Source organism: Elgaria multicarinata, chromosome 5 (genome assembly GCF_023053635.1).
Source record: "Elgaria multicarinata webbii isolate HBS135686 ecotype San Diego chromosome 5, rElgMul1.1.pri, whole genome shotgun sequence".
Taxonomy (NCBI): Eukaryota; Metazoa; Chordata; class Lepidosauria; order Squamata; family Anguidae; genus Elgaria; species Elgaria multicarinata.
Genome location: NC_086175.1, coordinates 115,891,841 through 115,912,263, shown reverse-complemented (window position 1 = coordinate 115,912,263; position 20,423 = coordinate 115,891,841). Strand labels below are relative to the sequence as shown.

At 43.4% G+C, this 20,423-nt stretch overlaps 1 protein-coding gene across 1 annotated transcript in view; it reads right to left on the bottom strand.

Annotated features, from left to right (window-relative positions):
• Positions 1 to 20,423, bottom strand: part of GUCY1A2 (guanylate cyclase 1 soluble subunit alpha 2) — a 197,292-nt gene that overhangs the window by 167,036 nt on the left and 9,833 nt on the right. The window contains exon 2 of the mRNA XM_063127098.1: positions 6,617 to 6,678. Within this exon, the coding sequence (XP_062983168.1) occupies positions 6,617 to 6,678 (62 nt within the window). The remainder of the gene's footprint in view (positions 1 to 6,616; positions 6,679 to 20,423) is intronic.

Here is a 20,423-nt window from a genome sequence, read left to right as displayed (position 1 = left end):
TTCAGTCCTGCTTACTTCTGAGTTGACATGCAAAAGCCTTGTCCAGCTTACTTCTGAGTAGGCTTAAATTGGCAATTACTGAGATTATGCCAGCTGCTTAAATATGGCATTTGCCTCCCGATGGCATGGCATGATTCGATGCTGCTCCTCATTCAGTTTTTAAAAAGGTTATTTCAAATATTTCTATGATGATCAACTTTTTAAACTTTTGCCAGTCATACTGTAATTTAGGAATTAGGAGTGGCCACAGCTCAGTGGTTACATACCTGCTTTGCCTGCACGAAGTCCCAGGTTTAACCCCTCGAATCCCCAGTTGGTAAAGGATGAAGTAGTAAGTGATGGGGAAAGCTGCAGTAACCAATCAGAATAGACAACTAGTGGGCTAGCTGGACCAGTGGGCTGATTCAGTAAAAAGCAGCTTCATACTACATGCTGCCCCAAGTGCCATCAGGCAGGAAGAGTGGTTAAAAGTGCAATCCTATGGAAGTTTAGACAAGAGACAAGGCCTACAACTCATGGCATGCCCCAGCCAGTAGGTTGCAGGCCTTTTCTCTGTCTAAACATGCGTAAGATTGCACCCTAGGAAATACTTTTTTTTAAAAAAAGGGAAATTATTTATCGACTTGTAGGCCCTCCAGATATTTTGCTTATCATGCCCATCAGCTTTGGCTAACAAAGCCACTAGTGCGGGGAAATGGGAGTTGTAGGCCTAAGCATCTGGAGAGCCACATAGAGACATTCTGTTTGCGAGGTGCAGCTTAATAGATTTCCCCCAGTTTAGCCTCCTGGATTTCATTCCGTTCCCTCTGCTGGCGCCGGCTCACTTTGTAACACATTGAGCCAATTCGGAAATTTCCGTATATTTTTTCAAAATGGTGGCAATTCGCATAAAAGGTGGCCACAAGCAAATTGTTATTTGTGTAAAAGGCAGCCTTGCGCAAATTATTTGTACACATTTTGGCAGGGGTCTTGAAATGAGGACAAATGTCATAATTTCTTTTTAAAAATAAAAATAACTATATTGCCAAACTTGTGCAACTGTGCACAATCACAGACCTGTCTGCTATCTAGCCCTACAGTGGCCTATTCCCCTCTTGTAAATATCCTTTTAAAAATGCCAGTTTCACTTCCCCAGTATATGGAAAAGGATTCTGCTGGACTAAACAAGTGCAGAGGATAAAACCATCGATTTGCTCCATTTTGTGCAAATGACAATTTGATCAAGGCCACTTTTTCAGCAAATAAGAATTTGCTCAAAGCCGCCTTTTGCACAAAATTTTCCCGGAGTCCGGAAAAGTGAAGTACAAGCTGAAGTGGAAGGACTGTAGTTTGATAAACAAATGGTCAAGGAACACCTGATTTCTTTGAACGTGTTCAAATCTCCAGGGCCTGATGAACTGCATCCTAGAGTAAAAAAGGACTCTCAGAACCACTGTCTATTATCTTTGCAAAATCATTGAAGACAGGTGAAGTGCTGGATGACTGGAGGAGGGCTAATGCTGTCCCTGTCTTCAAAAAGGGCAAAAAGGAGGAACCTGGGTACAATAGACCAGTTAGTCTGGTTCCCCTGTATTCAGCACTGGTTAGGTCTAATCTTGAGTATGGTGTCCATTTCTGGGCACCACACTTCAAGAAGGATGCAGACAAGCTAGAGGGGATTCAGAGGAGGGCAATGAGGATGATTAGGGGTCTGGAAACTAAGCCCTATGAGGAGAGACAGAAACAACTGATCTTGTTTAGCTTGGAGAAGAGAAGATTGAGGGGAGACATGATAGCACTCTTCAAATACTTAAAAGGTTGTCACACAAAGGAGGGCCAGGATCTCTTCTCGATCATCCCAGAGTGCAGGAAACGGAATAATAGCCTCAAGTAACAGGAAGCCAGATTCCAGCTGGACATCAGGAAAAACGTCCTGACTGTTAGAGCAGTACAACAATGGAACCCATTACCTAGGGAAGTAGTGGGCTCTCCCACACTAGAGGCATTCAAGAGGCAGCTGGACAGCCATCTGTCAGGTATGCTTTATGGTGCATTCCTGCATTAAGCTGGGGGTTGGACTCAATGGCCTTATAGGCCCCTTCCAACTCTACTATGATTCTAAGATTCTATGAAATCTGGCACAGCCCACCCCCTGGTTGCAGGATCGGAAACACTGCGGAAATCCATCGGGCTTAAACGGAAAGGATATCCCAGTGACAGACAACCCTAACTACAAGTTGCCAACCCCAGCTAGACCGCTATACACTTGAATGAGGGCATCTGCCTAGGGAAGAGGTCTCTCTCTCTCTCTCTCTCTCTCTCTCTCTCTCTCTCTCTCTCTCTCTCTCTCTCTCTCTCTCTCTCTTGGAGCAGCCAGGAGGGGAGTGGCCATGTCAACAAGTGTGCCCTTTCTTGGCACAGGAAATGGGGCCTTGGTGAGAGGAAGTCCTCTTTCTCTTCCTTGAGGATGGGCTGACCAAATTGCCTTGTGGTTATTTTATCTCATCCTACTGTTCGGCCTCTAAACATGACCTGCCCGGTAATACTTACTGAAGTTATGATACTGATTTTATTGGCACTGATGTTGTTAATTGACCAATTGGTAGGTTTGATGCTGATTTAAACTTGACACATTTTAAATGAACTGAAATTGCTAAATTATTAGCGCTTCATAGTAAAATACAATAACTTGAGGTTATTGTATTTTAACTGTCTATTCTGTGAACCGCTTTGAGCACAACGTATCTGTGGGAAACGCACTACATAAGTATGTGATTATGACTTTGGACTAATCCTCTCTAATCTTTCATTTCTTTCAGCCAGCCACCTCAACTAGTTTCTGGTTTTGGGTTTTGGTTTTACAGTGCAATCAAATGTTACTTGTGTATGTAAGCATTCACTGGAGGAAAAAGAAAATCACACCTCAGACTGCACACTCTCTTCAGTAAAAACTAGGTAAAGTACTTATTCGTTTCAGCACAATAGGAAGGCAGTCTGGCTGAGGTCTCAAACCATTTCCACAGAACAAAAATAACTGACCCATTAATAAATAAACCATTACATGATTCATTCTACATGGAAAACAAGGGACTGTATCTACTATATTCTTAAAAATATCAAAATCTTGAATCCAGGCAATCAAAATACTTGTGCTTAAAAAAATGTTAATTCTGTCCCTGAATCAATTGGGCAATGTTAGGCAAATTATTATTATTTTACTTTTATTAATTGGATGCTGAGTGCTACATTAACAAACAGAAACAAATTAAATTTAAACAGCATTACAATAAGATTACCCAGTACAATCTCTTCAGAAAACACCCTTTCAAATAACATAAACTAAAAGCTAAAAAACATATGGGTCAATCCTTTCTCTGTACATGCCACTGAGCACACGTTGCTTCCAAAACACAATCCATTTTTTTCTGTTTTGTGATGATTTGATCCATTTTTTAAAACTTCATCTTTGGTTTCTGATGGAACATAGCTTAAACTAGGTATATTGTTTGCTGTTAAAAAAAATTATCAGAACTGATTTATATTACTTAATATATGAAAAAATATGTTAGATAAAATCATACGTTAAAAATAACTTTGCTATTATTATTATTGTCAAAGCTGTGGTTGTTTTCTTTTCTTTGCTTGGTTTATATGTTATTTGGATATATAAATACAAATTATAAAAAATAAGAGGCTAGCCAAAAAAATCTTTCCACTTCTAGTTCTTGCAGTGGTAGTGAGATAAAGTAAGAGAGAGAATAAGAAGGTGGTCCCTCCCCTCCAGCCCCGACTGTAAGCAGACCCTGGGAAATGTAGTTTTCCCAAGGACTGCTGCCAACTGAACAGCCCTTAGGGAAACTACATTTCACAATGGTACGTTTGGATGACACTTTAGTCCATGGAGTGGGAATAGTCCACTCCACGGATGGCTATTTGTGGGGCGTCCTTGGGCGACACAGAATTGCTACTCCATGGAGGAAGGAGGAGAGATGTACCGCATGGAGACTCTCTGCTGACAAAAAAGCGCCAACAAAGCCATCTCTCCTCTTGACAGGAGCTGGGATTCATCCATGCCATGGCCATCACTCCAGCAACAGCTGCACTGCCTCCCCTGTCACTGGAGGAGATGCACTCCCTGGGTCTCACTGTGCCCAGCACGGAGGGATAGGCCGATGCATCCTTTGCCCTCGTCTCTATAGCAACAGGGCAGCTACCACAACACCGCCCACTGCCACGTTGCTATGGAAATGACAGTGACGGAGCGTGGTGAGCAGGACGGATTCTTCTGCGTCCCCTCCCCATTCATGAGAACAGAAGGGGAATCCTTTGCTGAGGCAGAAGGGATGCTTGCGCGTCCGATTCCCCTGCCTCAGCAAAGGATTCTTCTCGATCATCCCAGAGTGCAGGACACGGACTAACGGGCTGAAGTTACAGGAAGCCAGATTCCGGCTGGACATCAGGAAAAACTTCCTGACTGTTAGAGCAGTACGACAATGGAACCAGTTACCCAGGGAGGTTGTGGGCTCTCCCACACTAGAGGCATTCAAGAGGCAGCTGGAAAGCCATCTGTCAGGGATGCTTTAGGGTGGATTCCTGCATTGAGCAGGAGGTTGGACTCGATGGCCTTGTAGGCCCCTTCCAACTCTGCTATTCTATGATTCCCCTTTTGTTCTTGGGAATGGGGAGGGGACGCGGAAGAATCCATCCTGCTCGTCACACCAGCAGTGCTGATCCTTGCGCGCCCCACCAATATTGGTGAATGGATTTCTCCCACGGTTGGATGTTACACATCCAGCCATGAGAGACATCCTTGCCCCCTCCCTGCTCCACAATCTATTTAGGGATAGGTTTGAGGGGATGGAATGGGACATACATGCATGCATGGATCAGGGAGTGGCAGGGGACATGCATGTCCCTGGGAACACGTGGGGCATGGCAATCAGTGGCAGCCCACCCAGGGACGGCATGTGCCCATGCCAGGAAGCGCATGGGGAGTCAAGGAGCATGCCACCCCACCAAGGAATGGGATGATCAGTGGCTGCCCAAGCACTTGCCAGAATGGGATTATTTCCCCTGATGATGGAGCCCCACTGTGCTAGAGCAGCCAGGGTTTCTGCCGCTCTTGCCTCGCAACTCTGTCGGCCGGAGAAATAATCAATGGAGCCCGCCACACGACACAATAACCAACTGTGGTGCAAAACAACAACAACTCTGCAAGCCATTGGTTATCTCCATTTATTATTTTGGGGAAACAATCAACCATGGTCTGGTTTTTGCCTGACAGACAACACAACACTCAACGGTGGACTATTTAAGCAATGATTGATTAAATAGTCCACCGTTGACTAACGTGTTGTCCAAACTGAGCCACTGGCTGTTTCTCTCTGCTTTCAGCTTACCACTGCTGCCAGTAAGTGGGGCTGAAGGGGAGGAGGAGGGTTTGGAAGGGGGCTTGCAGGGGTTAAAATCAAACCCAAAGAAGAATTGGAAGGTTGAAATACTTGCATCGTAATTTAAGAGCTCCATGAAAATTCTGTACTCAGAAGTACAAGTCTGGTGACATTTCTACTTTGAACACAGGTCTCTTTGTGCAGAGGGGCTGCTAATAGGGGGTGGCAGAGTGTCTGGTCTGTCTCCTAATTCTGTATTTATTGCATCTAAAACTTCCCTTACATTGTTTCAGCTAACCAAGGGAAAAACAACGCGTTACACCGAGAGCTGCCACTCTACCTCCTGCACCCTGGAAGCCCAGCTCAGCAACTCTTTGGCTTCAGTAATTTTACAGTAGTCCATATACTGTTGTTTTATACTTTGAATGATTTTCATTTTTGTGAACTGCCCAGAGAGCTCCGGCTATTGGGCGGTATAGAAATGTAATAAATAAATAAATAAATACAATTCCTTCAAAGCATTAAGGACTAGAAGCCTCATGCTTTAAACCAGAGACTCTGGGTTCTGACAATGGATAAGCCCCAGATTTATCTCAACTTACCAAATAGCTGAGGTATTGTATAAGTCTCTGCTTTGATCTAGCAGCCCAAGTTGTTCTGAATCAAATACGTTAAACAGAGACCATAAGGCAGACATACATTTTATAAATTAAAGAACAAATGATGCACAGAGCCGAGCAATTGAAGGCTGTTTAGAAAGAATAAATACAGGAAGGTGTACAGAACGCCATGCAACATACAAAAGCTCTGGTTGTTGATTAACCATGAGGGTTCAGATTTATTTACATTTCATTCCGATACTAGATTCAGGTCCGTACATTCCTGAACAAATTATAAAAGGTCAAAACACATGGAGAGAAACGAAGAACCACATGGAAAATTGAAATGATTGGAGTAAAGGAAAAATATCCCAAAACATATTTTTCAAAGTGGGGGTCATGGCAGCCAACTGGGATGTTCTCTTTCAGAAGCCCCATTGAAATTAATGGGACCCACACAAAAGCATGCTCTTGAGCCCTCCCCGTACATTTCAATGGGGCTTGCGCAAAAGAGCTTCCCGCTTGGATCGTGCCCTCTGATCATAAGGCGTTAACTTACCAGTCATCCATTACTTTTTATTGCTGCCCACTCACTCATCCACCCATCCATCCACTCTTTCTAGTTTTGAAGAAATCACTTCTACTTACCCAATTACTTGATGCTCGTAATGCTGCAGGGTCCTCTGGAGAGTCTGCCTTATGGTCTGTGGCTGTAGAACAAACACAGAAATAATAATAAAAATGTTATCAGCCGTTTGTCAGTCAGCCTAGCTCTCAGCACGATGTCTGAATGGAGGTGACTACCGATATTATCGCTTAATCTAATGTATGTTTTTCCAATTACATACTTTTTTTCTCTCCTCGCACATCTGCTATGCTTCCCCCAGAGTAGCGGGAAGAAAGCTGCCCAGAAGTAGCAAGCTGTTTTTGTTCCGCAAACACATCAATATTTCAAGGCTCTTCCCTGATATTTTAGTCCTCCATTAAATCAGCAGCCGTTTCTTTAGCGCCAGCGTTCACTAAATACAACAATCAGCAAAAAGAAAACACAACGAATATCGAATAAGGTGATCATAGAATCATAGAATCATAGAGTTGGAAGGGGCCTATAAGGTAGGGTGACCATATGGAAAGGAGGACAGGGCTCCTGTATCTTTAACAGTTGCATAGAAAAGGGAATTTCAGTAGGTGTCATTTGCAGCACCTGGTGAAATTCCCTCTTCATCACAACAGTTAAAGCTGCAGGAGCCCTGCCCTCTTGATTATAATTAGGGTGACCCTATGAAAAGGAGGACAGGGCTCCTGTATCTTTAACAGCTGCATAGAAAAGGGCATTTCAGCAGGTGTCATTTGTATGCATGCAGCACCTGGTGAAATTCCCTCTTCATCACAACAGTTAAAGCTGCAGGAGCTATACTAGAGTGACCAGATTTAAAAGAGGGCAGGGCTCCTGCAGCTTTAACTGTTGTGATGAAGAGGGAATTTCACCAGGTTCCCCATATATACAAATGACGCCTGCTGAAATTCCCTTTTCAATACAACTGTTAAAGATACAGGAGCCCTGTCCTCCTTTTCATAGGGTCACCCTATATAAGGCCATCGAGTCCAACCCCCTAACTGGCCCCCAGTTAGGGCCAAAGTAGATGTTACGTCCACGCCTGGACTGCAGCCTCAAAAGGCTGCTTTTCATTAAAGTCAACAAAATGTTAACATGCATGTCAATGTCTAGTTTGGCACATAAATAATAACAGCTGTATCATTGGGTTAAAACCCCTCCACCCCATTTCCCCACTTGTCGGTCACCAAATTGGAGGGGGGAGGGGGGAAATTTGGCTATTTGGTGGGGACAGAACTCAGCAGAGCATCCTCAAAGCTGTGATCCACTAATGGCAACCATTTTCTTTTTCCAGAATACCCCGTTTTAAGGGATATTCTAAGAAAAAGAAAAAGGCAGCTGCAGGACAATCAGGGTTGAGAGGGAGCTCTGGGGAGTTCTCTTCCACCCAAAAAATCAAGTGCTCTCCCCATCCCCCTGCTTTCTTCCATAAAACTGAATATCTACCATTCATTCCTACAGAGGAGCCTTCCCCAATATGGCGCCCTCCAGATGTTCTGGACTACATCTGGAGGGTGCCATGTTGGGGAAGGCTGCTCTAGAGAAACATACAGTGTTGTATCTTGGGACAGAGCTGCAATAGTGGCAGAAGCTACCCTCTACCTCCAAGGGAGGGTGACCAGGGCTCCGCTAACAGGTACACTACAACAGGTAGTGAATTACTGAAAGTAATTCTATGATTGGAGGGGAGTAGGCAATAGGCCTCTATCACACTTTTCCTCCCAAAAATACAGGAGCCAGGTTTAGAAGGGGAGAGGGAAAGAGGGAAAGCAGCTCCAGCTCTAGGAGAGAGACAAGATTTCTCTCCATCTTCATCAGGCCTGAAGATAATATTGGGTTTGGGGGAACAAGAAAAGCAGATCTTGAGCCAGCTTTTATTCTACCCATGGCAATTGCCTTTCCATCTGTCCATGACTCCCCTTCCATTGTCAAACTCAACAGGCCTTTCACTGGTATTGCAAAATGTCCTACATCTCCCTGCGTCAGTCTGTTTCTCCACCTGTGTTCTCCTCCGGAAATGCTTTGTCAGCACAGGCAAGAAAGGTACCATCTGAAAGCTGAGTGGGAGGGGAAAGCAAAAGAATACCTTTGTAGAGGCAGCAACTATTCACCTAGGAGCTGGAGGCAGCCCCCGACCCCACGCCTCTTTCTCCTAGGAATTGCATTGGCTTTCCCAGGCTTTAGAGGGGCACCTGTGGCCACATCTTTGTGACAACAAAGAGTGTTGTGGCACCTAAAAGCTAACCTGTATACTGTGGTCTTACTAGATGCTTAAACTACAGTAAATAGAATAGTTTTTATGATACCATTTTATGATACTTGTTGTGTTTTCACAGAATCATAGAATCATAGAATAGCAGAGTTGGAAGGGGCCTACAAGGCCATCGAGTCCAACCCCCTGCTCAATGCAGAATCCACCCTAAAGCATCCCTGACAGATGGTTGTCCAGCTGCCTCTTGAATGCCTCTAGTGTGGGAGAGCCCACAACCTCCCTAGGTAACTGATTCCATTGTCGTACTGCTCTAACAGTCAGGAAGTTTTTCCTGATGTCCAGCTGGAATCTGGCTTCCTTTAACTTGAGCCCGTTATTCCGTGTCCTGTTTTCTGCAACAGACTGACATGGATCCCCTTCTGGATTTTGTGGCATCAGCAGCCCTTGTTCCAATGCCCACCCTCATCATGCCTATCTTATTTGTACAACAAGTGCAAAAGCAAGGAAAACCCCGCGGGGGGGTGAGTAAAAAATAGCCAAAGGCAAGGGTGGAACCAAGTAATCTTCAAAAATAAATATTTGCAAAAGTTTTATTAAAGTGCCAAGGTGCCTACGCGTTTCGAACGCAGTTGCGTTCTTCCTCAGGGCTGTTATAGCATTCGTGAAGTTGTCTACAGCTATATATCTCACTTCTTCCTGTATCATGCTAGTCTAGCAGCTTTCTGTAGACAACTTCACGAATGCTATAACAGCCCTGAGGAAGAACGCAACTGCGTTCGAAACGCGCAGGCACCTTGGCACTTTAATAAAACTTTTGCAAATATTTATTTTTGAAGATTACTTGGTTCCACCCTTGCCTTTGGCTATATCTTATTTGTACGCCTAGAAACCAACACACTTCACTTTAAGACAAGGACCAAAGACTCTGGAAACAGAGAATCAAGAACGGAGGTGGTCAAGGGAGAACAATAAACAGCACAGTCTCTATCTAGAAATATCACTAAGGGACTCTGCAGTGGGCCAAAGGAGGAGGAAAGGGGCCACGGGAACATAAGAAGAGATGTCCTGGATCAGACCAATCACCTATCTAGCGGGGCTGGCATCATGGGTCGGCATGGTTAGGCACCGGTCAAGGGCCCACACCCTTGTAGGGGCCCATTGACAAAAGCTCCCCCGACTTGTTCCTCCTCTTTACCATGGCAACTGGCTGTTCACCTGCCTCTCACTCTGGCACACACAATGGTGGTGGTGCAAAGGAGAAGCTGTAGATGCCACTGCCTATGTACTGTCTGCCTGTCAAGCAAGCAAGTGGTAACGATGATTAGAAAGTGAATGAAGAACAAAAGGAGCTGGTGACAATGGCAGTGAGAAAGAAGACTCACTAAAGCAGGGCCCCCCCACTGTGGAGGTCTTGTCCAAGGTCCTGCAAAAATCTAGAGCTAGCATTGTCATCTAGTCCAGCATCTTGTTTCCACAATGGCCAACCAGATGCCTATTGGAAGCTAAAAGCAAGACATAAAGGCAACGGACCTCACCCACTCATGGTCTCCGGAGGACATCTCCGATCCAGGAGGTGTTACATAGCGATATGACTAGCAGCTATTGATAGCCCTATCCTCAATGAAAGAAAGCAGGAGCAGGCCCAACTGGGAATGGTCACTATGATGGCCACTTATGCATTACCAAAGAAGAGGAATTGCATCGCCAAAGAGGACAGAAGAAGAGGAGGACACCAATTTGCATATAATTTACAAATGCAAATGTAGATGCATAGGCACAAACATAGAAATACTAATATTTTAATAATAATAATAATAATAATAATAATAATAATAATAATAATAAACATCTCAGCAGTGGAGAAGACTGTGACCAAGTGACCTGTGTGTCTTCTCAGTCTGCTGTCCAGATGCTAACTGTTGATGGGGATCTTCAAGGTCCCTGCTGCTCTTCCTACTCATGATTCTTTGTCTTTAAAGCAGGCTTGGACTGGACAGCCCATCCAACAGAGGACATCTTCAATCCATTAGGTGGTCACATGGCATCTAGCCAGCTGCTATTATCATTCAATGAAATGTTGACTGTGTAACTAATCCAGCCGTATGTGAAAACAACAGTCGGTTCTTCAACATGTGTCTAGTGTGACAGAAGGGAACTCAAGAAGCTAGAGGTGTCCAGTTCTCCATTTCATTTCAGAGGAGCATTTTTCAGGGCGTGAAAAATACTCAACATTTAGAGCACAAACATTATATTTTGATACTGCCAGCCCTATATTGTGTGTGTGTGTATGGGAAGGAGGGCCAAAACACCCATTCTTGGTCAACCAAACTGACCGGTCATAGTAATAGCATGTTCTTGATATCCACTCACCCACCTATCCCTTACATACACACACGTTTACCCTACAGGTTTTAAGTTTACATGGTACAGCCAGTCTGTATGTTTGAACTCCCCTGTCTGCAAATAATGTGGCCTAAAATGGTTGCTACTCATTGTAAAACTAACGCTGGAAGGATTGCACTCATATTGATTTAAAAGTCTGAAAAATTTGGCTTTAAAAAAACATATTATATGTTTAAAAAATCAAGTTGGCAATAATGTGTACTCTGGAAAGCAGAGGCAAATATGAATTACTTTTAATTAGGTGTACTTCGATAGGCAACCTTGAACTTCCACAGTATTTTAGGACCTGAACACTGATTCAGTCATCTTTCCTCAGTCCTGCCAATAAGTACGGAGAGAAAGGCAATCCTGCCAAGTCAATGTAATAAAAAAAAAAATTGGTAAATCACAGCTTAATTATCCTCACCGCAACTACAGCAAAAGCATAAGATCCATACGATGTTCAATATCAGCCCTACGTAGAAGACACAATTTGTGGGAGACTTCCTTCTAACAGCAGACGCTGTCAATTTGCCTGTCCTTTTGCATTTAGTTGTGCAGCTCAGTGTACACTCGAGAAAAAAATAGAGGAAAAACAGGGTTAAGCCTTTTAAAGGGTTCTGTGTGTTTTGTTTTGTGTGTTTTTTAAAGTCTACATCAGGCAATTACTTCTGCTCTCAGCAGGAGTTAAATTTACTGTCTCAGGAAAACATTTTAAAAGAATCAAATGTGCTCTTTCTCTTGTGTGCGTACACACATACACACACACACAAATTCAACAGAAGCTCTGTCTAAATGAGGCCGCACACAAGGAAGCAGCTCCCTCACATTTGGAGAGGCAGGTGTTTAAATCCTAAGGATCTGATGGAGCAGAAAGTCTCTCCAGACGCTGCTAACGTGCACACACACACACACACCCCTCAAACACACACCTGGGGATTTTGTAGTTCTGCAGCGCCAATCCTTACTACGAAGAAAAGGATGAAAGCAGAACACAGTGTTCATCCCCAGGAATTATTCTGCGCTGACTCTTATCTCAATACCTAGGGTCAGTTTGACCAGTTGCCAGATTTGGCACAATTAAAAATTAAACAAAGGGGGGGATCTGGCAACTCTATAAAAACAATATGCGTTTAAACTACGCAAAACAGCAAGCCTCTTTCCTTGAAGCATTTGTTTAGCTCCACAGCGTTTTCACCAGCGTCAACTGCTTTCCAGCTACCTGCATCACGCTCTTCATTTTACATCAGCCTTCATCATCAGACATGTACCCACCCAGCGTTATTTGCAGTTGCAGACGAGCAGAAGGCCGGTGGGAGAAATGTTGCCACTAGCCACGAGGCCACTTGAGGTTGGTCATGGAAAATTAAGCTGTCCTGTCTAAAGCAAACCTTTTGAGCTGGTCTGCCGACACGTCTTTCCTTGGCCGTCACAAGAGGAGCTTGAAAATGCACCCTTAAGGAAACGGGGTCTTCCTAGGCCTAGAACAGGCCTACACGACATGGGACTGACCAAGCCAACAGGGCGGCCATTTACGGATCGCCAAAAAAGAGGAAATGCATCACCAAAGAAGGGGACAAAATAGGACACTGGTCTGCATAAAATCCGCATGTGCTCATTTCCATGTATAAAAACAAGCTTAGAAATAATAATTATACACTTTTAAATAGAAGCATGATTTCATAGTGGGAAGACTGTGGCCAGGCCACCTGTGTCCACACAGTTATTCGGGTGCTAATTGTGGATGAGTGAATCCAGCTGTCCCTTCTGATGGTTCTTCATATTTAAACTGAACTTGAACAGGGCAGTCTTCAAACAGAAGGCTACAGCTGTATAAGGTGACACATGGCCACCCTAGAATACAGCCCACTCATCATTTATGGCAACTCACGAGAGGATCAGTAATCCTCAAGTTTGGACTGTCTGCAACCAGTGAGGGGTTTACATACAAGAATACATAGCTTATGAGCTGAATTCACTTCAGTAGATCACAAAGGGCAGGCCTGTTCAGAAGACACCTTAAACCTTGCCTGTCAGGGCTTTTGGTTAAGCAGCAGTGTCTTGCGCGATGCGTTTTGCTAAACCCTGCTCACTCACTAACCACTAATCATACTGTCTGCAGCAGGGTTAATGGCTCTAACCGTGGCCTAAAGTGTTGGGTGCAACAGCATGGCTTGTGGCTAGTGCTAACCCTAGAGAACCAGTTTCTCTAACCATGCAGCCTGAAGTGTCGTCCATTCTGTTCAGACAACACACTAAGCCATGATTAGGCTACTAACCCTTTTGCAGCAAATGGTTAGTGAGCATGATTAAACCGTAGTTATGAAGCCACCATAGTTAGGAATGGTTCGCACGATACACTAAGTCATGGTTCATATGACATGCTAAGCCATAATGTTCGCTCAAAATGCTTAACCACCGAACAGCAGAAGTTGGTAAGCCATAAAATGTACCACATATTAAGGACACCTACAAACAGCAGTTCTGGCAGTCATTTCACAGCCCACCTTCCAAATGCATTATTGACACATACGCCTCTGTCGCAACTGCGTATTGTGACGGCTGTAAACAGGCAAGGGCTTGCCAAGAAAACAGAAGCTTTCTAACGTGAGGGCTGACCCACATATTTTTTTAAAAAAACATACCAAACAGTAACCACAGGCCTACTTGAGTAGAGGCAGAACCTCCCAGTCTTTCAGACCAGTTTTGCAGATTTATTTCACAGGCACACCGATACCTATGGTCAGCCCTAAAGAACATCAGAAGAGCCCTGCTGGATCAGACCAAGGGTCCATCTAGTCCCGCATTCTGTTCACACAGTGGCCAACTCGCTGTCGACTAGGGACCCACAAGCAGGACACGATGCAACAGCCCCCTCCCACCCATGTTCCCCAGCAGCTGGTGTATATAGGTTTACTGCCCTAAACATGGAACGCTTCCTGTTTTCCCAGGGGTGGGCAACTTGTGCCCCACCCCCTCAATATTTTGGCCTTTAACTCCCAGTGGCCCTGGCCAGTATAGCTGATAGTGAGGGGTGAAGACAGTTGTAAGCCAAAACTTCTGGAAGGTCACAAGTTGCCCACCCCTGTTCTAAACAATCAAATAGGTCCATATGCACATAAATTCAAAAGTCAAATCTTTTTACTTCAAGAGAAGGGTTATTTTTTTTAATCCTGTAATGGCAACATTGCTATAGTTATTGTGATTTGAGATATAGGCCTTAGCTAGACCTACCTGTTATCCTGCAACAGAGGAGGGAAGATCTCGCATTGTGTTTAATGCAAGATCCCTCCTCTGTTTACATGCAACACACGATGACCTCAGAAGGAGAGGAATCGCACAGAGCCGGGTCAACCTGTGGCACCTGGCCACATGTTCCACGGTCTTCGGTTCAGCCCAGGACCACGGAAAAACTGGGGCCAAGGGGAAGGGCGAGATCCCGGGGCAAGGGAGGGATAATCTCTCCCTGATCCCGGGATCCCCTGTGCATCATGTGGACACACAGGGACAATCCCGGGGTTCGCCCCAGGATAAAGCCCCATCTAGCTATGGCCATAGATATCTCTCACAACAATTAGTCTTCAAAATATACTGGCAATTTGTAATTATACCTTAACCAAGAATGAGCCTTTGGACCATCTTGGATTCCCCTTTCCTATGTGAAATCACTTTCATCCTCCAGTCCTTGAATTAGTGTGTGTGTGTGGGGGGGGTTGTACTGGGACTTTGAATGAAATCCACAAGCCCCACCATCTGATCCCACCACCACCAATTTAAGCTAAGTTATGCCTTCGTAGCTTTCTAAAGGGGGATGTAACACAACCTAAGGGGGCTTTGCCCCCACTGCCAGCCTATAATGTGAGAGCAGCCCTCCCCTTTCAAGAAATCTGAAATGGTATCCCTGGCATGGGTGCCACAAGGGCCTCCCCAGTCCCTCATCTCAAAAATTCCCTACCTGTGGAAATCTAGCAGAAATCTAGACCTCTAGTCCAGCACTATCCCTGATGTGCTAGCTTTCCATAGACAGGGAGGTGTGTCAGTCCCCACAACATGGAGAGAGCGTTCACCTGCATTCTGAAATGGTACAGTACCAGAAAAGAGTACCTTTTCTGAATATGTAGATCACCACTGAATCAGTGTTCTTTTGGAACATGCACAACGTCAGTCCAGACCTTCCTCTTCGGATTAAAAGCTGCTTAGAAACGCAAGGAGTAAGGACTGAAATAATGATATCTCATTACCTCAGGGGAGGGGGGAGATCATCAAAAACAAATATTTAAAATCTAGAAATGTCATAGGTTAAGTCTGGACAGAAAGCAAGTCTGATGCAGTTCAGAAATCCAGGGCCTAAACAAGCAGCCCATTGCTGAGGGACTTGGAACACTTCCGGAGAAGTCTAATCCAGGAATTCAGAACTTCAGCCCTAGGGGCCAATTCTGGCTCTCCAGCAACCCCCAAGTGGCCATGCCCACTTTCCCTAGCCCCACCCCCTTTTTCCTGACCCCTTTCCCCCCTTTTTCCAGTGGTTTCTTGGCTTTTGTGCAGTATCCCCCCACTCCCCTGCAATTCTGAAAGGTTGAAATGCCTCTCCTAAAAATTAGTCATGGGCAGTAAGAGAGAACGGCATCTCTACATTAAGGAAAAAACTTGCCAGTGATGGCGCAATTTGTAATTGAAAACTTCCCCTCTGAGCAATGATCCATAAAGTTCAATGAAACACCGTCATCTAGTGGCCAAAATAATCCTGCTATTAATATGAATGAGGAATTGGGTAGAAGGCTCTCATACGTAGATGGTTAACTTGAGAATAAATACAAGTCTAAAGAAGAAAGTGCTAGGTTTTAATGAGACGGGGTGGGGGAATCAGTAATTTCATTTCATTTCTTACATTTCTATACCGCCCAATAGCTGAAACAATGTCGGCGTCAAGCAGGCCTCATCAGGGACGGCCACCATTGAGAAGGCCCTCTCCCTTGTTGGTGCACCTGAAGGAGGGCCTTAGATGATGAACATAGTGGTTCATGCTAGGGAAGGTGCTCCATCAGGTAATTGCCAGGGAAGGGGGCACTAGCCTGTTGATGATGCTATTTTTTTTAATTTGGAAAAAATCGCAAACAAAACAAATTCAGGAACAAAACAATGATGACAGCTAGGGTTGTATAGTGGTTAGAGTGTTGGGTGTGGATTGGGGAAGCACAGGTTCAAATCCCAATTCAGTCCAAGGCCTCATACATGGGGATCCTGGGTCAGTCACTCAGTTTCAGACTGACCTACCTGATAGGATTGTTGTGAAGATAAAATGCAGAAGAGAACCATGTATGCTGCATTGAAGTCCTTGGAGGAAAGGCAGGGTATAAATGTAATAGATTTTTTTTAAAAAAAAAATAGTGTGATAACAACAACAACAACAACAACAATAATAATAATAATATATTTATTTATTTGTTACCCACCTCTCCCTCCGGATCAAGGCGGGGTACAACACAAGTGCAAACGCCATAAAATACATATAATTAAAACATTCAAAACTATACATCATTAAAAGCAGCACATTATTAAAAGGCATCTTAAAATTCAACTGAGTAGGCCTGCCGGAAGAGATCAGTCTTTATAGCTTTCTTAAAAACACTGTAATTTCAAATACAGTGTAATAACACTAGAGTTAAATATGCTAGTTTGTATTAGAGGACTGACATAATCATCATCATCATCATCATCCCAAAGGAACTTGCGAAGGTTTAGGAAACACTGCATCAAACTCTCGTTGTTGACAAAATTAAGTACAAAATGGTGAATGAATCAAGATGGATTAACCTGTTGGATCTGGTGGGTGCATTTGTCCTTTAAGGTGAAGTCCTAAATCCTTTGGTAACTTTTTAAAAATAAATTTCAGGACAGATGTCCGTCTCTGGAACAGTCAAAAACCACTGGGCTCCACATAACAGATCCAGTCAAGAATCATTCGGTTCAACCTCCAGGCTCTAACCCTAAATTTTCTCTGAAACCATCCCCAAATATCAAACTTCTTCTGTTTCAAGAACTGGCAGGCTCATGTGCATGTTCATGTACAGACTTAAAACATTGATCTGTCTACATGAATTATGCAAAAATCAGATGTTTGATTTGATTGTGCGAATGTACGCAAATGGTGAAAGGTAAAATTACTGAAATGAGAAGTTAGGGGAAAGCAATTTCTTGATAGTTACCAGAAATTGTAGGAAGACTGTCTTACACAGATCAGTTCAGTTGCCATTTACAACATAATTAAATATATTTGGAAATAGCTCAGTGGGCAGCTCATTACCCTCCCCCTGACTACCATGAATATAACAAGTAGTGCGAACTAAGAAAATAGGTGCTTAGGTGACCAGCTATGACAAAGTATGCAAGAATCAGGCATTTGATTAGATTTTGCTAAATTAAGCTGGTCAATGTATTAATCTTAGCCCAAAGCAGCTGCAGTTCATGATTATTATTTTTAAAACCAAAATACTGTTTTGCAAATTTTCAGTATCTTAAAGAGAAGGTACATTACAATGAATAAGCATTTGTTATGCAATATAATTGGTAACCAATTCATTTTAGTTGCGCTAACATTACATCTATTAATTCTGTAACTTCTCAAATTGTATTATTTGGATTCTGGTTTTAGTGGATTTTATGTTGTAGTTTTGTTATTCATTCTGTGCTCTTCATTTAAAACTCAGCCTTGAGCTGAAGAGCAGATTAAAAATCTAAATTTGCAGTGCAATCCTATTCATGTCTACCCAGAAGAAAGCTCCGCTGAGTTTAATGAAATTTCTTTCCCAGATACCTTTGCATATAGGATTGCAACCTCAAACAAATAAATATACTCTATGTTTGTTTAAATACTCCCCAGTATCCCTGAATTCAATGGGTGCATCCAAATGAGCCTTTAAATGGCAAATATCTTGCCTTATTCGTGGAATTTTGCAAGGGATTCAGACAACACCATCATATCCACTCATAACTCTCCCGGATTATCCCATCATTTTTGTTCATATTTTTTTCTTAGTGCAGAAAATCAGTTAAGGAAGAAAACATGGAATAGGCGCACAATAACTTCTGATAGAAAATGTGTACAGCTGCTAGATATAGGGATTTGGGTTAGTCTGGAAGTCAGAATATAGCTGGTGCTACTGCAGTTCATAACTTCTGATAGTTAGTATTAGAGCCCCTACATCTGGAACCACCTATGGGTGTATATATTGGATTATTGTTATTTTAAGTTTAATAAATCTGTTACTTTTTGCATCCACAGAATTTTTTTTCATCCATTTTGTGCTTTATAGTGATGGATGTACATTTGCAATGGTTGTCCATTTTTCACTGCCTTTTACATTCCTGCCTTGGCAATTTTTTCTGCTTAACCCTGTAATTCATATGTTTTCATAAACGCTGACAACAGAATCAAAAAGCATTGCTTAGAGGTATCATTTATAGCACTTTTCTGTGTTCCAGATAATATTCATCCTTCTTCTAACTTTCTACTTCCAACGTCTCTTGAATTCTTCATTCAGCAACCAGATTGTACCTTCCAGTTCTCAAACGGAATGCAGCACAGAGGAAAGTGTCCTCATGCTAGACCTACATCGCCCCAAACCTTCTCATTAACGGCAGAGAACACCGATCATCCCCTTGAAGCAAGTTCATATATACGTCGCTTGATCTCTCCTCGCTCATCTCACAGCTGAATGCACAAGTCAACTCTTTGGAAAGTTTTGCATTTGAGGCGAGGTGGAAGTTCGATCTGGGTTGTTTGATCTCCAAATGCAAGTTGCCACGTAACACCATAGATGTAAGATGATGGACATGTAGATGTGAATCAGACCATAAAGAATACTGTGTGTGAGGTCCTGCCTTATAACAAGAGGTTTGATTGGAAAATTCCTCCCCAAATAAAAAACAAAAGCCTGTATTTATCCCATATCAATTCTAGACATCTGTAAATTTAAGTCCAAACTAAAACCAACTTTATCCAAACATTAATCATTGTACATGGGGACCTCTGATCATGGGTGATGGGAAGAACAAAATGTACACAATTCGTAACTCATGAAGCTAAATGCAGTCCCCCAAACATGTATGACAACGTGGCTTGGTTTACCCACAGGGGCTGTGAGCAGCATTTTGGCTTGCCATGGCTTGTCATGTCGTGTGAAGCCAGGCAGCAGGGGTTGTTTGAAGGATAGACAACCTTCAAGTAACTATAAAACAAGCCATTTGAGGGTTCGTGTAAACCAGGTCACAGTTTACGTAATTTATCATTTCATAAATTGACGTGTTTGCAAACATCATAATGCCAATAAAGTATCATATTCTGTAATTTAACCAGGAGAGATATCCTAAGCACCTTTAAACAGGAAAATGCCAATGTGTTTCTTAATGCCTCCCTTTCCCCGGGATATCGCCCTACCCTTTAATCGTGTTTTTTTCCGCGGTCTTGGGATGATCCCGAGACCGCAAGAGGTGTGGCCCGCCGTCACGGTTTCGTCACGACTCCTCGTGAGTAACCACAAGGAACAAGGAGCCGGGCACGGAGCACTTCAGGAGCTCCATGCCCATCGGGGGTAGAGGGAGAGGGATTTTTTTTTTTTAAAAAAAAAAAAGTACTTACTTTTTCGTTCAAGCGCTCATCTTCATTTTAAAAAAATGGCAGGCGTGACGTCCTCTGTTCTCCCGGGACGTTGCGCACCACCTGTAGACTGAGGGGGAGGATCTCGCAAACATAATACTGTGAGATACTCCCCCCTCCCTCACGGAAAGCAGGGAGGTCTAGACATGCCCACTGTTTTGAGATTGTAGGTGCAGGGATCTTAATCAAATCAGGCCCTCAGAGGGGTGGAAAGGTTAAAGTCTCCTTTCCCTATCCCACACCACACTAAAGTCCCAATCCAGATCAGGGGCCTATACATACTCTAGAGTAAAAATGAAAGAAGCAAAGTCTGTTTGGCATATTTATTTTAAAGTGATGCCTGTTCTGGCTCCGAGTTCAATGGGACTTGTTTCTCAGCTAGTTTGCTGATTTATTAATTGGACTGGATCCAATGTTGGCTTCACGCCTACATTGTGGCTTTTTCAGCGCCAGGTGAAGACCTTTTTATTTCCGCAGGCTTTTTAGCCCGTCAGTTTTAAAAAATGTGTTAGTGCATTTTTAGATCTTTGCATTGCTGCCGGCTTTTATCTCGGTTCTTTACTTTGGTTCTTTTCTTTAAACTTAAGGT